Below are 19,710 nucleotides of genomic sequence, written 5' to 3' on the forward strand. Positions count from 1 at the left end.
ATACGGGATCATTTAGGGCCCCTTCCGGAATCATTTCTGTATGGTTTTCGCGATCCGTCGTGGATCCCCTAAGGACCCTTCCTGGATATTTTCTGGATGGTTTTTGAGAACCGTCCGGGAGCCCGTCAGGGTCATTTCGGAACTTTTTCGGGACTATTTCAGGATCATTTTGGTACCCTTCAGACATCAATTCTTTGTGGTTCTCTGGATAAGTCTAGAATCGTGTCGTTGTCATTTCGGGTTTTTTGGGACTATTCCGGGAACTTTTGGAGACCCTTTCGTGGCATTTCTAGATGGTTTTCGGGATCTGTCCGCGATAGCGTCGGGGTCATTTCGTGGATTTTTCTGGATAATTTCGGGATCATTTGGGGATCCTATCAGGTTATCAGCTCATTTATTTCTTTTTTTACTCAATTACAAAATAAAATGTATTAGACAGAAACATCTTTTTAAACAGATAACTTGATAAGCAGGCTAACGTGAATATCCCATATATTTAATTTTCTCCTTGCGGACGGGGCCGCGGGTAAAGGCTAGTGTATCTACATAAACGAATAAATAATTGCGTCTACACATATGTACGTATACGAGCAGCGGAGCGGCAATGCACAAACACATGCATATATCTTATCTGAGTTGTCACAAGAGAGAGCAATAATTTGTGCACGTAGTTGTGGCTGGCGATTTTGTAGCCGAAACTAACTAGTAACTTCTGGAAATCGAAGAGCCTAGAAGTATGCAGCGTAAACTATAAAAGCGGGCCAGGCGAGCAAGAAGTAATTCAGTTTGATTTGAGTTGTCAAGCAGTTTGATTAAGACGATATCTAGTGAGCAATAGCAGTGTTATTTTGAATAGTAGAGTTTCATTGAGCTATCAATCAGTGTGGTTATTAAGCAAGCTAGTCGTTGCACAGTTTGTTATTGTGAAGTACTTTAATAAAGGCCATTTTGCATTATTACAAATTGGAGTTATTTATTCAACAGTTTAGTGATTCGAACTTAGCAGAGGATTGCAAATAAGAGGATTTGCAGCAAATTCGTTACAATATATTACATTTTTAAAATGAAAATCTCCTGCTAAAAAAGTAATAGAATGAACATTGGTTTGTACATTACATTTTTAAAATGAAAATCTCGTGCCAAAAAAGGAGCAAAACCTAACTACATTTTTTTATTTTCGTACTTAACTACAGTCCCTTTTGTGATTCAGGATTTCGGGAAAATTTTGAAAAAACTCCGAACATCAATTCCTTTATTATATGACATTCGACTGCCTAGTCCACTGCCTTCCACCCTATTCGCAACATAAGCTCTATTTAAGCTGCCAAACTATATAGTAAACAATGCCTCTAGTAATTGAATTGAGTCACGCACCCTATATAGTTCTGTAGTCGTTTTGTAATTTACATGTGATTTGCAATGGCGAAAGGAAAGGTAAATAAGTAATTATTTGTGATATATCTTCATTTTAATCTATTAATTAAATAAAACAACATCTACTTTGTAGGAACCAGAGAAAAGAGAACGAGTAATTCATAAAAAGAAAACCCTAAGTAAAATGAAATCATCAAAGCATTCAGCATCTGAAGATGACTTAAAAAAAATGAGGTCACTTAAACGTAAACAAACTGAAATAGCACGTGTGCTTCAACTGAAATGCGAAATATTGCTGCGGGGTAATCTATCCTATTTGGAATATACAGAACTGAGAGAAGAGATATGTAGGCTTAATGTCCTTAAAGAGTCATTTGCTAGACAAGCCGAGAGTTATGAAAGGTAGTGGAGAAATGGGATAGTATTTGTATATAGTATACTCTTAATATATCATCTAGGAACTATTTACATCAAAAGAAATGGTAATGTTTTGCAGGACGATGCACCACGTAATTTTTATCAAAAATTGTTAAAGAGGGTATCAAAAGAAAAGGTAATAGTCTAGTTGAGGGGTCGACTGCTAATACGCTACCAAAAATATCGAGAGAGGTGTCAAACGACGCGTATTAATCTCGAGAACAATAATCCGATGGCGGAAAAGAAACATTTTATCTCTGTCCGGAGATATTTGCATTTGAAGTTGGCGATTTCCATGTGGTTGTTGTTGTGTTTGTACCCCCAAAAAAAATTGTGCATCACCGTGGCGGTAGCCACGGTTATACCACACACCCGGACTTGGCATGGCGTAGCCCAGGGTTATTTTTTATAATCGCGGCCGAAGGCAGCCAACGCAGAAAGGTGTTCTGCGCAAAAATACTATGGATCCGACCCCCGGTTTCGGAGGTACCCTCGGGTCTTTTTTCGGTTTTTCGTTAATATCTTTTGAACGCGTTAAAATTTTTATTTTCCGCCTTCGGGTTATTAATACTGAGATGTCAAGACGCGTCGTTTGACACCTCTCTCGATATTTTTGGTAGCGTATTAGCAGTCGACCCCTCAACTAGACTATTACCAAAGAAAATACGCGTTCTGAACTTCGATTTTAAATCCAAAAGTGCAAATTAAAAATTTTATTTCTAGCAAAACATATGTCGATGCAAAGGTTAATGTTGTTGTTGGCTTTGTAACATTAACGCACACTAAAAATTAGATAGTGGACGGTCTTGTGAAACGTTACCGAAAGCATGAACTTTGATTTATATTAGAGTACGGCTTGACTTACTACGAACGTTGAGGCTACCTCACATAGATAACCACAAGACGAATTATTGCAGTGAGAAATGGCGTTCGCCGGCTAGGTAGACCGTCAGCTGGTATGAGCACACAACAAATGTGACCAAGGAAGTAAAATTAGGAAAACTAATAGGATCACATGCGGCGAAGAGATTCAAAACGCATTATCAAAAGTGCAGATGGAGATACACCCAGCATTTACGCTTCCTGACGCAACACACAACTAAACCTAATCTTTTATTTAGTCCAGAAATCATTCATACCGATTATACCACAATCCTTTTTCATGAAAACATTGGGAAAAATAATGAATTCAAGGGGTCTGTGTCGATATCGGAGGAACATTAAACAACATTTAATTACATGGGTCGATTATTTTTATACCCAGAAGTCAGCCTATGCTTTTCTAAACGCCTTTGGTACGTCGCACCTGAACCCCTTGTCAGAATTTTTAAATTGGTTCTGGTTTTCGATATATTTGTACCTGAAATTTACTTAAACTGCAATATTAACTACGAATTTTTTTCACGAAACTGTCATTACAAAATATTTGAAAGTACAGCTATTTTCCTTAAAATTTAGTTGAATTCGGAAGACTCACCTTTCGGTTTGAAATAGATCTTTGAACTGTACTAGATTTGCGGCATTTTCTGTATACAAATTTAAAGTCTACTTTCAGGCATGTTAGTCACTTAATAATTGCATGTAGGCGGGTTCAGCAAACCACACATTTCGAAATAAAATTACATTAAAGTATTGAAACAAAACTTTTATGTTAAAAGGAATTAAGTCAACTACTCTATCTGCTACATAGCTCGAAATCCAGTGTAAGAAAGTCTGCCTGAAAGTTCACTGCACATGCTTGCTTTTGTCCGCAACCATCAAGAACGTAGAGCACATAACAATATATGACAAGTTTATGTGGCAAATGATTGCACTCTCAAACGAGGAACTCCATATTAAAACGCAATAATTACAATCGAAAAGATTCGAGAAAATCAAGAAAATGTAATATCTTAGTACAAATCCAAATCTTTTACGTGAATTTCAGCTAGCAGGTCAGATCAGTTATCCTTATACTTATTATGAGCTGTCTTTATTATACTCAGCTGAGCAGAGCTCACAGAGTATATTAATTTTGTTAGCATAACTGTAATCCCTAACGGCATAAACTAATCGAGATAGATATAGACTTCTATATATCAAAATGATCTGGGCGAAAAAAGAAATTAATTTAGCCATGTCCGTTCGTCCGTCAGTCCGTTAACACGATAACTTGAGTAAATTTTGAGATATCTTGACGAAATTTGGTGTGTTAAGACGCAGAATTGAAAATTGGTAAAATTTTGGACAATGGGCATGGCACCGCCCACTTTTAAAAGAAGGTAATTTCAAAGTTTTGCAAGCTGTAATTTGGCAGTTGTTGAAGATAGCATGATGAAATTTGGCAGGAACGTTACTCCTATTACTATATGTGTGCTAAATAAAAATTAGCAAAATCGGATTACGAACACGCCCACTTAAAAAAAAATGTTTAAAAGTCAAATTAAAAAAAAAATGAACATCTTTACAGTATATAAGAACATTCAACTCCGGTAATGATATGGTGAAACAAAATACAAAAATAAAAGAAAATTTCAAAATGGGCGTGGCTCCGCCCTTTTTCATTTAATTTGTCTAGAATACTTTTAATGCCATAAGTCGAACAAAAATTTACCAATCCCTGTGAAATTTGGTAGGGGCATATATTTTATGACGATAACTGTTTTCTGTTAAAATGGGCGAAATGGGCCACGCCTAGTTTTTAAACACAGTCGACCGTCTGTCATTCCGCTCGGCCGTTAACACGATAACTTGAGCAAAAATCGATATATCTTTACTATACTTAGTACTTATCTTAACTCACTTTATCTTGGTATAAAATACTTTACTTACACATTTTTACAAAAATGGTACTTTATCATTAGCAGTAGATGCATCAAATGTTGCTATTGGAGCAGTTCTTCAACAAACTAGCAATAATATACTTGAACCCTTGCTTATTTTTCAAGAAAATTAACTACAACAAAAACTAAATATTCAACATTTGATCGTGAACTTTTGGCAATTTATAATTCAATTAAACATTTTAAACATTTTCTTGAAGGTAGAACTTTTACAATTTATACTGATCATAAACATTTAATTCATGTTCTAAATTCTAAAGTAGATAGATCTCCTCGTCAACTACGTCATCTTGAATATATTGCTCAATTTACAAATGATATTCAATATATACGTGGAAAAGACAACATAGTTGCCGACACACTTTCCCGTATTCCAGAAATAAATGCAATTTCAACTCAAGATATAAATTTAGAAACTTTATATAAAGAACAACAAACTGATTAATTTTTACTAAGGCCCACTCCCTTTTAAATAATCATTAACACCTTTCATTTGATACCCATATCGTACAAACGCATTCTAGAGTCACCCCTGGTCTACTTTTATGTCGATGGTTCGAAAAGGCGATAACCTATAGAACTAAGGCCCACACCCTTTTAAATTAGTCATTAACACCTTTCATTTGATACCCATATCGTACAAACATTCTAGAGTCACCCCTGGTCCACCTTTATGGCGATATCTCGAAAAGGCGTCCACCTATAGAACTAAGGCCCACTCCATTTAAAATAGTCATTATCACCTTTCATTTGATACCCATATCGTAGAAACAAATTCTAGAGTCACCCCTGGTCCACCTTTATGGCGATATCTCGAAAAGGCGTCCACCTATAGAACTAAGGCCCACTTAATTTTAAAATACTCATTAACACCTTTCATTTGATACCCATATCGTAAAAAAAATTCTAGAATCACCCATGGTCCACCTATATGGCGATATCTCAAAAAGGCGTCCACCTATAGAACTAAGACCCACTCCCTTTTAAAATACTCATTAACACCGTTCATTTGATTCCCATATCGTACAAACACATTCTACAGTCACCCCTGGTCCACCTTTATGGCGATATCTCGAAAAGGCGTCCACCAATAGAATTAAGGCCCACTCCCTTTTAAAATACTCATTAAAACCTTTCATTTGATACCCATGCCATACAAACACATTCCAGGGTTACCATAGGTTAATTTTCCTACATGGTGATTTTCCCTTATTTTGTCTCCAAAACTCACAGCTGAGTATGTAATGTTCGGTTACACCCGAACTTAGCCTTCCTTACTTGTTTTTTATTTTATTTTTTTAATTAAAAGGCCGGAATTTTGTTCGCATACGCCCGGTTATCACTCTTAATTCCTTTATGTAGAGTTGGGTCGTTTCGTTCTGTTCATTGTAAATCTTACCAAGTAGTGCAACTAACAGCTGATCGGTGAAAATTCGCACATTCACACGCACAGTTCTCGACTCAGTTTGTGAGTTTAACATGTTTTTGATTATGTTTTACATTACATTTACATTAACACTTTTAACAATAAAAACAATGCATATAACACGCGAATATTATTTCGGTCTATAATGGTTTGGCTTAAGTGCAGAATACATACATTTGTCAAAAAAACAAATAAAAAATCGGACTTTATAGAGATTTTTATGCCGATTCCAACGGTATATTTCTTTTTTGGTGCAAATGAAAGGTGTGGGGGTAATTCCATGTCAAAAGGCGAAATTATGAATTTTTCAAATCAAAATATCTCCGAAACTAGTGGATGGATTTCAAAAATAAAAAAATCGAAAAGTAACTTATAAAAATACCTTTCATCTGATGTATATATATCTTTAACTTTTTTAGTCTTTATTTTGCAAGTCCGGGTGTGTGGTATAACCGTGGCTACTGCCACGGTGATATCCTTCTGCGTAGTACACCCTTCTGCGTAGGCGGCCTTCGGCCGCACTTTAAAAAAATAACCCTTAGCCGATCCAACACCGGCTACGCCATGCACAGTAATTCTGCGTAGAGCACCTTTAAAAAAATCTGCGCAGAAGGGTGTACTACGCAGAAGGACATCACCGTGGCGGTAGCCACGGTTATACCACACACCCGGACTTGGCATGGCGTGTCCCGGCGTTATATTTTATAAGCGCGGCCGAAGGCCGCTTATGCAGAAAAGTGTTCTACGCAGAATTACTGTACATGGCGCAGCCGGTGTTGGATCGGCTAAGGGGTTCTACGCAGAATTACTGTGCATGGCAATAGGTTATAAGAAAAATAATTTAATATATATGTTTAAAATTTGTAGACTAAGTTAACTAGGTTAAAAGGAAGCTGTGTTTAATATAGGAATAGATAAGACTAGTTTTAGATAATTTTAGTTAAGCCTTTTTTGAAAAAGAAATATACCGTTGGAATCAGCATAAAAATCTCTAAAGTCAGATTTTTTTTTGCTTTGACAAATGTATGTATTCCGCATTTGTTCCAGTTGATTTTAATGTGTTTTTATGTACCAAATTTTCAAACTAAAAACAAAATTTTCATGTGTCAGAAAAAAATAAAGAAAAACAGCCGAATGTCAAAAGAACCTATCGAAATACCATAGCGGAACGATACAAGGTGGCAGCATGGTGACATACTTACAAACATAAATAAATATTTCATGTACTTTGTTTTTGTAAATCCGATGGACAAATGTGAAAATCATACTGCGCCGTAATTTGATGTATCAAATCAAATAAAAAAAGCTTAAAATCAGCTGTCCCATGCTGCCACCTTGTATCGTTGCGCCATGCGAAATACAAACTGGCTCGTTTGTTTTTAATGAACTAGATTGCATTTTCCTTGTATTTCGTTAGTTTTTTGAAATATAGTTTAAACACTTACACCAGTACTGAAGCCGTATTAGGAGGGTGCGACAAAAAATTGAAGATAAAATACAAGAAAAAATACACGAAAATAAAGTAATGTCATATAGGTGTAAGAAACTAATTATTACATTTATTAAACTTGAAAAGTTCATATTTACAATTTGCGTCTGTACTCTTTCAACTTCCTGGATGTTCCGAAATTTGTAACTTTTTTTGAAGTTAATTATACATATATGTATATATATTAACTTATTTATTCATAACACATTTAAATACACCTACACAAAGCATTGCTGCATACACACCCCCACATATATTTGTTGACTATTTTCGTGGGTGTGAGCAGCAGTGAACAAATTTGCTTGAAAAAAAAGGAACAGATGAACAAAAAGAATAACTTGTTCGTTCATCAGAAAAAGAACGAAAGAACCGAATCTCTGAAATGAACGAAAAGACACAACTACCTTTATGTATCTGTTTCACTGTGGTGTGCTGCTATGTGATATCATGTTTCCGTTATTTCATTGTTGTGCTTTTCCAAATCCGTTAGTTTATAATTTCTCGTTATCTTTTCTTTGGTTTTTTAATGATGGTACTGATTCCTGTTAGGAGCGCAAGAGCCAACCTTCAGGTCTATTTTACTTCCTTTATATTAGGTCGGTTGAATGTTTCTCCGCTTTTAATACAAATGTTGCAATCGATTTTTAAGTAATTTCTCATTGAGCTACAAACGTGAAACTTTACACATAAGTTAGAACACCGTGACAATGCAACAAAAGTAAAAAAAATCCGTTACGTGGCGCACGGATCGAAATAATTAGATAAGAATTTGAAAATTTTCAAACCAGCTTTTAAGTAACTTCTCGATGAGCGAGAGACTTGAAATTTCAAAATAATTCATAGGTCGATGACAGCCGATGACACGATACAAAAAGATTCGCTAGGGGGAGGCGCATGGGATGAGATATTTAGAAAAATCGTACGAAACGGAGGGAATTTTGGGATTGATTTTTATGTAAGTTCTCATTGAGCTACAGCTGTAAAACTTCACAAATAGGATAAGACGCCGAGAAAATTGAAGAAAAGGATAAAAAGATTCCGTTAGGTCTCGCACGGATCGAAATATTTAGATAAGAATTTGGAAATTTGGTGTTTTGAGATTGATTTTAAAGTAACTTCTCATTGATAATAATTTGGAAATTTGAAACCGGCTTTTAAGTAACTTTTCGATGAGCTAGAGGCTGAAAATTCAGAGATCGATGACAGCCGATGACATAATACAAAAAGCTTCGCTAGGGGTCGCACGGACTGAGATATTTAGAAAAATCAAACGGAACGGTGGAATTTTGGGATTGATTTTTATGTAAGTTCTCATTGAGCTACAAACGTAAAACTTAACAGATAGGTTAAAACAGCGAGAAAATATAAGAAAAGGAGAAAATAAAAATAAAATAAACAAGTAAGGAAGGCTAAGTTCGGGTGTAACCGAACATTACATACTCAGCTGAGAACTTTGGAGACAAAATAAGGGAAAATGACCATTTAGCAAAATTACCCTAGGGTAACCCTGGAATGTGTTTGAATGGCATGGGTTTCAAATGGAAGGTATTAAAGAGTGTTTTAAAAGGGAGTGGGCCTTAGTTCGATAGGTGGGCGTTTTTTCGAGATATCGCCATAAAGGTGGACCAGGGGTGACTAGAATGTGTTTGTACGATATGGGTATCAAATGAAAGGTGTTAATGAGGGTTTTAAAAGGGAGTGGGCCTTAGTTCTATAGGTGGACGCCTTTTCGATATATCGCCATAAAGGTGGACCAGGGGTGACTCTGTAATGTGTTTGTACAATATGGGTGTCAAATTAAAGGTATTAATAAGAATTTTAAAGGGAGTTGTGTTAATTGTATATGTGAAGGCTTTTTCGAGATATCGACCAAAATGTGGACCAGGGTGACCCAGAACATCATCTGTCGGGTACCGCTAATTTATTTATATATATAATACTATGAACAGTATTCCTGCCAAGATTCCAAGGGCTTTTGATTTCGCCCTGCAGAACTTTTTCATTTTCTTCTACTTAATATGGTAGGTGTCACACCCATTTTACAAAGTTTTTTCTAAAGTTATATTTTGCTTCAATAAACCAATCCAATTACCATGTTTCATCTCTTTTTTCATATTTGGTAATTTTCGATATCGAAAAAGTGGCCGTGGTCATAGTCGGATTTCGGCCATTTTTTATACCAAAATAAAGTGAGTTCAGATAAGTACGTGAACTAAGTTTAGTAAAGATATATCGATTTTGCTCAAGTTGTCGTGTTAACGGCCGAGCGGAAGGACAGATGGTTGACTGTGTATAAAAACTGGGCGTGACTTTAACCGATTTCGCCCATTTTCACGGAAAACATTTATCGTCATAGAATCTATGCCCCTACCAAATTTCACAAGGATTGGCAAATTTTTGTTCGACTTATGACATTAAAAGTATTCTAGACGAATTAAATGAAAAAGGGCGGAGCCACGCCCATTTTAAAATTTTCTTTTATTTTTGTATTTTGTTGCACCATATCATTACTGGAGTTAAATGTTGACATAATTTCCTTATATACTGTAAAGATATTAAATTTTTTGTTAAAATTTTAATTATAAAAAAATTTTTTTTAATCGTGTTCGTCATCCGACTTTGCTAATTTTTATTTGGCATATATATAGTAATAGGAGTAACGTGCCTGCCAAATTTCATTTTGATATCTTCAACGACTGCGAAATTACAGCTTGCAAAACTTTTAAATTACCTTCTTTTAAAAGTGGGCGGTGCCACGCCCATTGTTCTAAATTTTACTAATTTCCTATTTTGTGTCATGAGGTCAACGCACCTACCAAGTTTCATCTTTTTAGCCGTCTTTGGTAATGAATTATCGCACTTTTTCGGTTTTTCGAAATTTTCGATATCGAAAAAGTGGGCGTGGTTGTAGTCCGATTTCGTTGATTTTAAATAGCGATCTGAGATGAGCCCCCAGGAACCTACATACCAAATTTCATCAAGATACCTCAAAATTTACTCAAGTTATCGTGTTTACGGGCGGACGGACTTACATGGCTAAATGAATTTCTTTTTTCACCCAGATCATTTTGATATATAGAAGTCTATATCTATTTCGATTAGTTTATGCCGTTACGGATTACCGTTATGCGAACCTCCTTTATCTAAATGGACAAAAATCAGCGAAAGATGTCTCCTTATATAAAGAAATTTTCTTGCTAAACTTTGATTTTTAAATTTTGATATAGAAATTGCAAAAATATTTATGAAAAGAAAAAATATAAAGGTTTAGTGCAATTGATTGACTAATAATATCTCCTTCCAATCCAAGTAATGTGCGCAGGAGTACTTTAGTAAAGGAAGGAGCAGATTCCGCTCATCCAACTTCCCAGAGATGACACGAAGAAGCTAATTAAGTTTGAGCAGCGCTTCAAAATAGATCTGTGGAACAAGTGTACATGGGACACCTCCAGGATTGAAGCGCTTCACCAGGAACAACCTATAATATGGTACAGCGATGGCTCGAAGACACCGGAGGGCATAAGAGCAGGGATCTACGGCCCGAACCAAAATATCCCTACCACTCGGAAAATATCCGAGCATCTTCCAAGCCGAAGTTGTCGCAATAAGCCGTTGTGCAGAAATAATTTTACAGCGAGGATATACCAGTGAGAAAATCGCTATACTGAGCGACAGTCAGGCTGCGCTCAAGGCATGTGATGTGTGCTATGTTCGAATCCTAGGCAGCCTTAATAATGTTTACCTCCACTGTACATAAAAGGCATTCCTGTCATATATTTAGTTATATTTCATCGAAGGCGAACATATTTAGAGCATTACAGCAAAATGAGAACGAATTACATACAATTTTAAAAGTGACGCCTGATTAACGTTTTCTTAGACTCGGCCATTTTGTTCGAAGTCGTGACAAAGTACACATCTCAGTGTAATAAGTTTCATTTAATAATATGTTATAAAGTGGAAAGTTTTTAAAGTGCGCAAGTTAAATTGTTAAAATTGTTTGCAAGTTAACAGACTCTGTACATATTCCAAAAGGAATTAAAAATAAAGTGTTAATAATTTTCAGTCGAATATGGCAAAATCCCTTTTGAGGGTGCTCCGTTGAAGAAGGCGCTCCAAATCAGCCCAATATAGTGGCCTCACGTTATCGTACAACAACTCCTTCGTGTATTTTACAAAACAATCTTGGTACGTATATATATATATTCCGACATAAAGAACTGCCTATGCAAAATTGTAATTGGTGACCTATTTTCTCTATAGGATTATATACCAATTACTTAGCTTTCCAACTACACGCATCTGCCATCAGTTTAAGCCATAGCAATACCTAATTTCAAAGAAGGATTTCAGAAATCATCCACGTATTTTCACAATTATATTGACTACAAATTTACAACCAGACATACAACATAAATCACCGGCATTTCGTCATACTTATATTTCTATATGTCTTCATTTTTTATAAAATTACGTACATGGCATCAACGTAGATATATGTATGTGCATGTACCTATTTCTTTAAGAATTAATCTTTCTAAAACCATTTTTTTATGTTCGTAATGTAACAAGGCCTTTGCGTAATTTCTTTGAATAAGCTCAAACAAATTTCGAGTTCGGTTTTTTAGGTTTTTTGTTGTAAATTCTTGAATATTTTTGCCTAAAAGGTACAAAAGTATATTCATAATTGTCGTGGTGTAAAGCGGGAATATAGCATATACATATGGGGTATTCCATCCCATTTCGACCAATTTTGAACCCGACCCGTTTAGAATTGCCTGAAAGTTTTTCTTCTTTTTTTTTAATTTTTCTTTTGTATTTTTTCCGAAAAGTACATTTAAAAACATATTTAAAAAAAAAAAAATCCCAAACGGTCAATTTTTGAAAAAGTTATAGCATTTTGAAAACAAAAACGGTGTTTTTTTAAAAATTCATAACTTTTTTTGAGTTGGATGAAAAAATTTGAAAAACTTCTGAAAAACGTCTTTCGTAAGCTAGAAAAAGAAGAAAAACTTTCAGCCAATTCTAAAGGGGTCGGGTTTCAAATTTGTCGAAATGGGATGGAATACCCCATATACAAGTTCCACCAAATTTCCAGTGAGGACCTGCTGTTTGCGCAAACAACGTGGGATCATCAAGGGTTAATAAAGGTACGTTCATAAGTGTTGTAATACTGGTTGTGGCGAAATACAAAATCTCAACGTGAGCGATTATCTTTGCCCAGTTTTAATTGCTTCTATCGTATCGCTGTATATTTAGCGTGTTATTTCGATTGTTTTTTTTTTGTAAAGCGCCAAATATATGACACGAACATTTCCGCGAACATTCCCGTTATGTCATGTTTCTGCGACCTTTTCTGTCGTGTATGGTGGTGTTTGCCAGTTCGCGCAAATGTTCGCCAGAAATCAAAATATTTTAATTTTTGGCGAACATTTGCGCGAACTGTTCGTGCGTGTATGGCGAAATAGCTCATAATCGTAGTAATTTCTGAACGGAACAAACGTGCGCGGAAAAGTAAAATGGACAATAAAAAATTTCTAAGTGAATTTATTGAAATGTATAAATCTTTGCCATCATTGTGGCAAGTAAAAAGCAGAGATTATTGCCACAGCGAGCAATATTGCTGCAGCACAATTGTTGTACGTATTCATCGCTGTCTGAAAGAGAACTAATGTTCGGCCAAAAGTTTGTATGGTGTATGGCCAAAGCTGCGAACAAGTTTGCGGAATGTTCGCGGAAATGTTCGTGTCGTGTATTTGGCGCTTAAGTGAACTGATTGATTTTGCACACCCATACCTATACCTCGATCAATTTGTTTGAAAGTGTTATAAACGATTTTATTGTCGCTTGCTCTTCAGTAATTTTTCTGTATCTAATTTGCGTTTTTTTTTATTTTTATACCTTTCATGAAAATGAAATGGTATATTAATTTCGTCACGAAACCGAAAATTGTAAGTCCTTAAAGGAAAATAGATAGACCCACCATTAAGTATACAGAAATAATCAGGTTGAAGAGCTGAGTTGTTTTAGCCATGTCCGTCTGTCCGTCTGTCCGTCTGTCTGTTTGTATGCAAACTAGTCCCTCAATTTTTGAGATATCTTGATAAAATTTGGTGAGCAGGTGTATTTGGGTGTCCGATTAGACATTTGTCGGAACCGACCGGATCGGACCACTATAGCATATATCCTCCATACAACCGATTTTTCAGAAAAAGAGGATTTTTGTAATATCTTACCCAATTTAACAGATTGAAGCTTCAAACTTCACCATATACTTTCGTATATTGAACATATTGTTGCCTGAAAAAATTTGTGAGATCGGTCGTATATATAGTATATATCCCCCACAACCGATTGTTCAGATAAGGAACTTTTCGTAATTACTGCCCTATTTTAAGAGCTAGAGGCTTCAAATTTCAGCGAATGCTTACGTATATAGCATATATTGTTGTCTGAAAAAATCATAAAGATCGGTGGTATATATAGTATATATATGGTGGTATATATAGTATATATATATAGTATATATATATATATTTTCGCAAATTTTAGCCCCATTTTAACAGCTAGAAGCTTCAAATTTCACCGAATATTTACTTATATAGCATATATTGTTGTCTGAAAAAATCATAGAGATCGGTTGTATATATAGTATATATCTCATACAACCGATTGTTCAGATAAGAAACTTTTCGCAATTTCTACCCCATTTTAACAGCTATAAGCTTCAAATTTCACCGATTGCTTACGTATATAGCATATATTGTTGTCTGAAAAAATCATAGAGATCGGTTGTATATATAGTATATATCTCATACAACCGATTGTTCAGATAAGAAACTTTTCGCAATTTCTACCCCATTTTAACAGCTATAAGCTTCAAATTTCACTGATTGCTTACGTATATAGCATATATTGTTGTCTGAAAAAATCCCACGACCGATTGTTCAGATAAGAAACTTTGCGCAATTTCTTCCCCATTTTAACAGTTATAAGCTTCAAATTTCACCGATTGCTTACGTATATAGTATGTATTGTTGTGTCAAAAAATCATAGAGATCGGTGATATATATAATATTGTAACGAATTTACTTGCAAATCCTCTTATTTGCAATCCTCTGCTAAGTTCGAATCACTAAACTGTTGAATAAATAACTCCAATTTGTAATAATGCAAAATGGCCTTTATTAAAGTACTTCACAATACACTCAACTATGCAACGAATAGCTTGCTTAATAACCACACTGATTGATAGCTCAACGAAACTCTACTATTCAAAATAACACTGCTATTGCTCGCTAGATATCGTCTTAATCAAACTGCTTGACAACTCAAATCAAACTGAATTACTTCTTACTCGCCTGCACCGCTTTTATAGTTTACGCTGCATACTTCTAGGCTCTTCGATTTCCAGAAGTTACTAGTTGTTTCGGCTACAAAATCGCCAGCCACAACTACGTGCACAAATTATTGCTCTCTCTTGTGACAACTCAGATAAGGTATATGCATGTGTTTGTAGTTTACAGTCTCCCGCACACACATAAGCGTATAAGTAAATTCATCGGTGTGTGACATCTCATCTCTTGCTGCCTTGTATGTAAATGTTGCTCGTCGGAATGTGTACATATGTGTAGACGCAATTATTTATTCGTTTATGTAGATACATAATGATTGAATTATTGATGTGCATTCACGTCACTGCTTAGATCGGCTTAGAGCTGGCAGCACTCCTTAGTTTTGCTAATATTCGTAACAATAATATTCCGACGAGCAACATTTACATACAAGGCAGCGAGAGATGAGATGTCACACACAGATGAATTTACTTATACGCTTATGTGTGTGAGGGAGACTGTAAACTACAAACACATGCATATACCTTATCTGAGTTGTCACAAGAGAGAGCAATAATTTGTGCACGTAGTTGTGGCTGGCGATTTTGTAGCCGAAACAACTAGTAAGTTCTGGAAATCGAAGAGCCTAGAAGTATGCAGCGTAAACTATAAAAGCGGGACAAGCGAGTAAGAAGGAATTCAGTTTGATTTGAGTTGTCAAGCAGTTGCGATTAAGACGATATCTAGCGAGCAATAGCAGTACTATTTTGAATAGTAGAGTTTCATTGAGCTATCAGTCAGTGTGGTTATTAAGCAAGCTATTCGTTGCACAGTTTGAGTGTATTGTGAAGTACTTTAATAAAGGCCATTTTGCATTATTACAAATTGGAGTTATTTATTCAACAGTTTAGTGATTCGAACTTAGCAGAGGATTGCAAATAAGAGGATTTGCAAGCAAATTCGTTACAATTGGTGTCAGAAGAGGAATTGTTGAATAAATTCCAGAGGACAACAACGACATGGCAAAGTTCAGTGAATTGAAGATCCAGCAACTAAAGAAGGAGTTGGAGAGCCGTGGATTGAATACAAGCGGCGTTAAACTTGAACTTCAGGCACGGCTACGAGAGGCAATGGAAGCGGAAGGAATTGATGTGGAAAAGTATGACTTTCATCTTGATGGCGAGGAAGTAACAAAAGTTGAAGAGAAAAACGAAACATCGCAGACAGTTACGAGCACAGACTTGAACATGATTTTGGCTGCAATATCTGCTCAAACATCGACAATGTCATCACAGATGGAATCCCAAGAGACACGAATAACATCGAAAATTGAAGCACAAGAAACGCGTATGGCAGAAATGTCGACACAGATTACATCAAAGATGGAGACACAATTGGAAGAACAGAAGACATATTTGGCATCTCAACTGGAAGCGCAAGAGGCACGTATATCTGAAATGTCGGCACAAATTTCGGAACAGGTATCAGCGCAGCTCTTTGTGAAACTGGAAGAGCAGGATGCAAAAATTGTACAACTCGAGGACAAAATTGATGCCGAAATAGAAGCGTTAAAAGGTCGTATGGAGCAGTTACAACTAAACCGCCCAGCTGTTTTAGCGAGTAATCCAAAGGTAAATACACCATCCTTTGACGGTTCTGTTCCTTTTCAGGTCTTTAAGCTACAGTTTGAGAAGACCGCAGCAGTGAACCAATGGAATGCGGAAGATAAAGTTGCTGCACTGTTCGTGGCATTGAAAGGGCCTGCAGCGGAAATCTTACAGACGATTCCAGAGTACGAACGGAACAGTTATGAAACATTGATGGCTGCTGTAGAACGACGTTATGGAAGCGAGCATAGGAAACAGATATTCCAAATTGAGTTGCAAAACAGCTACCAAAAAGCAAATGAGACATTGCAGGAGTTTGCTTCAGATATTGAAAGATTGGCACATCTTGCAAATGCGGACGCACCCGTGGAATACACGGAAAGAGTGAAGATTCAAAGCTTTATAAATGGCATACGGGACGTCGAAACGAAGCGAGCCACATACGCGAACCCAAAGCAAACATTTTCTGAAACGGCATCCCATGCATTGACTCAGGAAACGGCGTCATTATTGAGTAAACCAGCATACAAAGCTCATCGTGTGGAAGTAGAAAGGCCGGAGTGGGTAGACACAATTTTGGAAGCACTAAGGGGATCTCAACAGAAGAATGCCGGAGTTATTAAATGTTTCAAGTGCGGCAACCCAGGTCACATTGCACGTCATTGCGATCTTGGTCCTAATAGTTCCAACAATGTGGGTGGCCGTAAACGCAAAGCTGGCGGAAATGAGCAAGAGCGTGTCGAAAGTAAAGAACGAAAACTTGCCCCGGCTGTTGAATGTCCTGTGATATCTGTGTCGCAGATTGGAAGGAAATCAAGCAGTCTTACCATCAGAGGGAATGTGGATGGTAAAGAGCGTGTACTGACTGTAGATACGGGGGCATCTCATTCCTTGATTCGATCTGATTTGGTCTACAGGGCAATAAAGTCATTACCTGGAGCGAGGTTGCGTACGGTCACAGGCGAATATAACCAAGTTCAGGGAGAAGTAATATGTGAAGTCCTAATTGGGAAGGTCATGGTTCTACACAAATTCGTTGTGGCGGAGATCGTTGATGAAGTTATATTGGGAGTGGATTTCTTGGTTGACCATGACATCAAGATCGATATGCAGAGAAGGGTGATGCATTATGAGAACCAAGATGTGCCACTTAACTTCAGTTTGGAAAAAGGGTTCAGCAGTAAGCGAGTGCTGGTCGAGGAGATTCGACAGAGACCACGAAAGTCAAGGAAAGTAGATCGAGCAAAGGTTGATGGATCGAATGTGCCAAATAAAGCGAAATTAAAAGTACCTGCGAGGAAAAGACCGGCATCAACAAACCCTAATGGACGCACTAAATTCACTGAAAGAATTTTTCAGAAAGAATGCAAGGATGATTTCAAGCCAGCGCGCACTTTTGTTGGGAAACGTCGGAACGATACTGAGTATGTGAAGCCAATCCGTCAAGAACAAGCTCTACAAAGTAGTTCTTCATTGGCCAAGCAACAGAGTGCGAGAGAACGATCCAGAATAATGAGTAGTAAGATGGAACACAGGTACGACAGGGAAAATAATTCGGAAGGTTTCCGGAATGGAGATTTGGTACTGTTAAACAACCCTCACCGGCGGAAAGGTGTCCCAGCCCAATTTCGGTGCAGTTGGGAAGGCCCGTACAAAGTTGTGAAGAAGATCAGTGATACCATCTACCGCATACAAACCACTGGGAAACCACGGATTAGAAGGGTGGTACATTTGGAGATGCTAGCGGTGTTTAGATTGGGAGATTTGTCTGATCGGGACGATCAGACTTAGGTGGAGGGCAGTGTTACGAATATTAGCAAAACTAAGGAGTGCTGCCATCTCCAGGCCGATGCTAAGCAGTGACGTGAATTCACATCAATAATTCAATCATTATGTATCTACATAAACGAATCAATAATTGCGTCTACACATATGTACACATTCCGACGAGCAACATTTACATACAAGGCAGCGAGAGATGAGATGTCACACACAGATGAATTTACTTATACGCTTATGTGTGTGAGGGAGACTGTAAACTACAAACACATGCATATACCTTATCTGATTTGTCACAAGAGAGAGCAATAATTTGTGCACGTAGTTGTGGCTGGCGATTTTGTAGCCGAAACAACTAGTAAGTTCTGGAAATCGAAGAGCCTAGAAGTATGCAGCGTAAACTATAAAAGCGGGACAAGCGAGTAAGAAGGAATTCAGTTTGATTTGAGTTGTCAAGCAGTTGCGATTAAGACGATATCTAGCGAGCAATAGCAGTACTATTTTGAATAGTAGAGTTTCATTGAGCTATCAGTCAGTGTGGTTATTAAGCAAGCTATTCGTTGCACAGTTTGAGTGTATTGTGAAGTACTTTAATAAAGGCCATTTTGCATTATTACAAATTGGAGTTATTTATTCAACAGTTTAGTGATTCGAACTTAGCAGAGGATTGCAAATAAGAGGATTTGCAAGCAAATTCGTTACAATATATATATGATGGTATATATAGTATATATATATAGTATATATATATTTTTTTTACGATTTCGGCCCCATTTTAACAGCTAGAAGCTTCAAATTTCACCAACTGTTTACGTGTATAGCATATATTGATGTCTGAAAAAATCATTGAGATCGGTGGTACACATAGTATATATCTCATACAACCGATTGTTCAGATAAGAAACTTTGCGCACTTTCTGCCCCGTTTTAACAGTTAGAAGCTTCAAATTTCACAAAATGCTTACGTATATAGCATATATTGTTGTCTGAAAAAATCATAGAGATCGGTCGTATATATATTATATACTTCATATAAACTGTCATTTTGACCCCTTTTTTACGGCTAGAATCTTCAAAATTCATCAAATTTCATCAAATAGTTACGTTTTCGTCATATATTTTTGAAATACGTGATTCGTAGTCATAGTTTTTACACGCAGACCACAAAAAACCTGAAACTTTGCATCCTCACACAAAGTACTTACCTGTTTTTATACCTTTGATGAAAATGAAATGGTATATTAATTTCGTCACGAAACCGAAAATTGTAAGTCCTTAAAGGAAAATAGATAGACCCACCATTAAGTATACCGAAATAATCAGGTTGAAGAGCTGAGTTGTTTTAGCCATGCCCGTCTGTCCGTCTGTCCGTCTGTCTGTTTGTATGCAAACTAGTCCCTCAATTTTTGAGATATCTTGATAAAATTTGGTGAGCAGGTGTATTTGGGTGTCCGATTAGACA

General features: G+C 36.6%; 1 protein-coding gene across 2 annotated transcripts in view; it reads left to right on the forward strand.

Annotated features, from left to right (window-relative positions):
* Positions 1 to 1,354: 1,354 nt before the first annotated feature.
* LOC137240902 (uncharacterized) overlaps positions 1,355 to 19,710 on the forward strand; it is a 41,706-nt gene continuing 23,350 nt past the window's right edge. Inside the window, exons 1-2 of one of the 2 annotated variants that reach the window (XM_067767842.1) lie at positions 1,355 to 1,434; positions 1,508 to 1,776. In XM_067767842.1, coding sequence (XP_067623943.1) covers positions 1,420 to 1,434; positions 1,508 to 1,776 — 284 coding nt within the window. In that variant the 5' untranslated portion in view covers positions 1,355 to 1,419. The remainder of the gene's footprint in view (positions 1,435 to 1,507; positions 1,777 to 19,710) is intronic. The other variant, XM_067767843.1, reaches the window with a different exon arrangement.

This window comes from Eurosta solidaginis, chromosome 2 (assembly GCF_040869045.1).
Source record: "Eurosta solidaginis isolate ZX-2024a chromosome 2, ASM4086904v1, whole genome shotgun sequence".
NCBI classification, from domain to species: domain Eukaryota; kingdom Metazoa; phylum Arthropoda; class Insecta; order Diptera; family Tephritidae; genus Eurosta; species Eurosta solidaginis.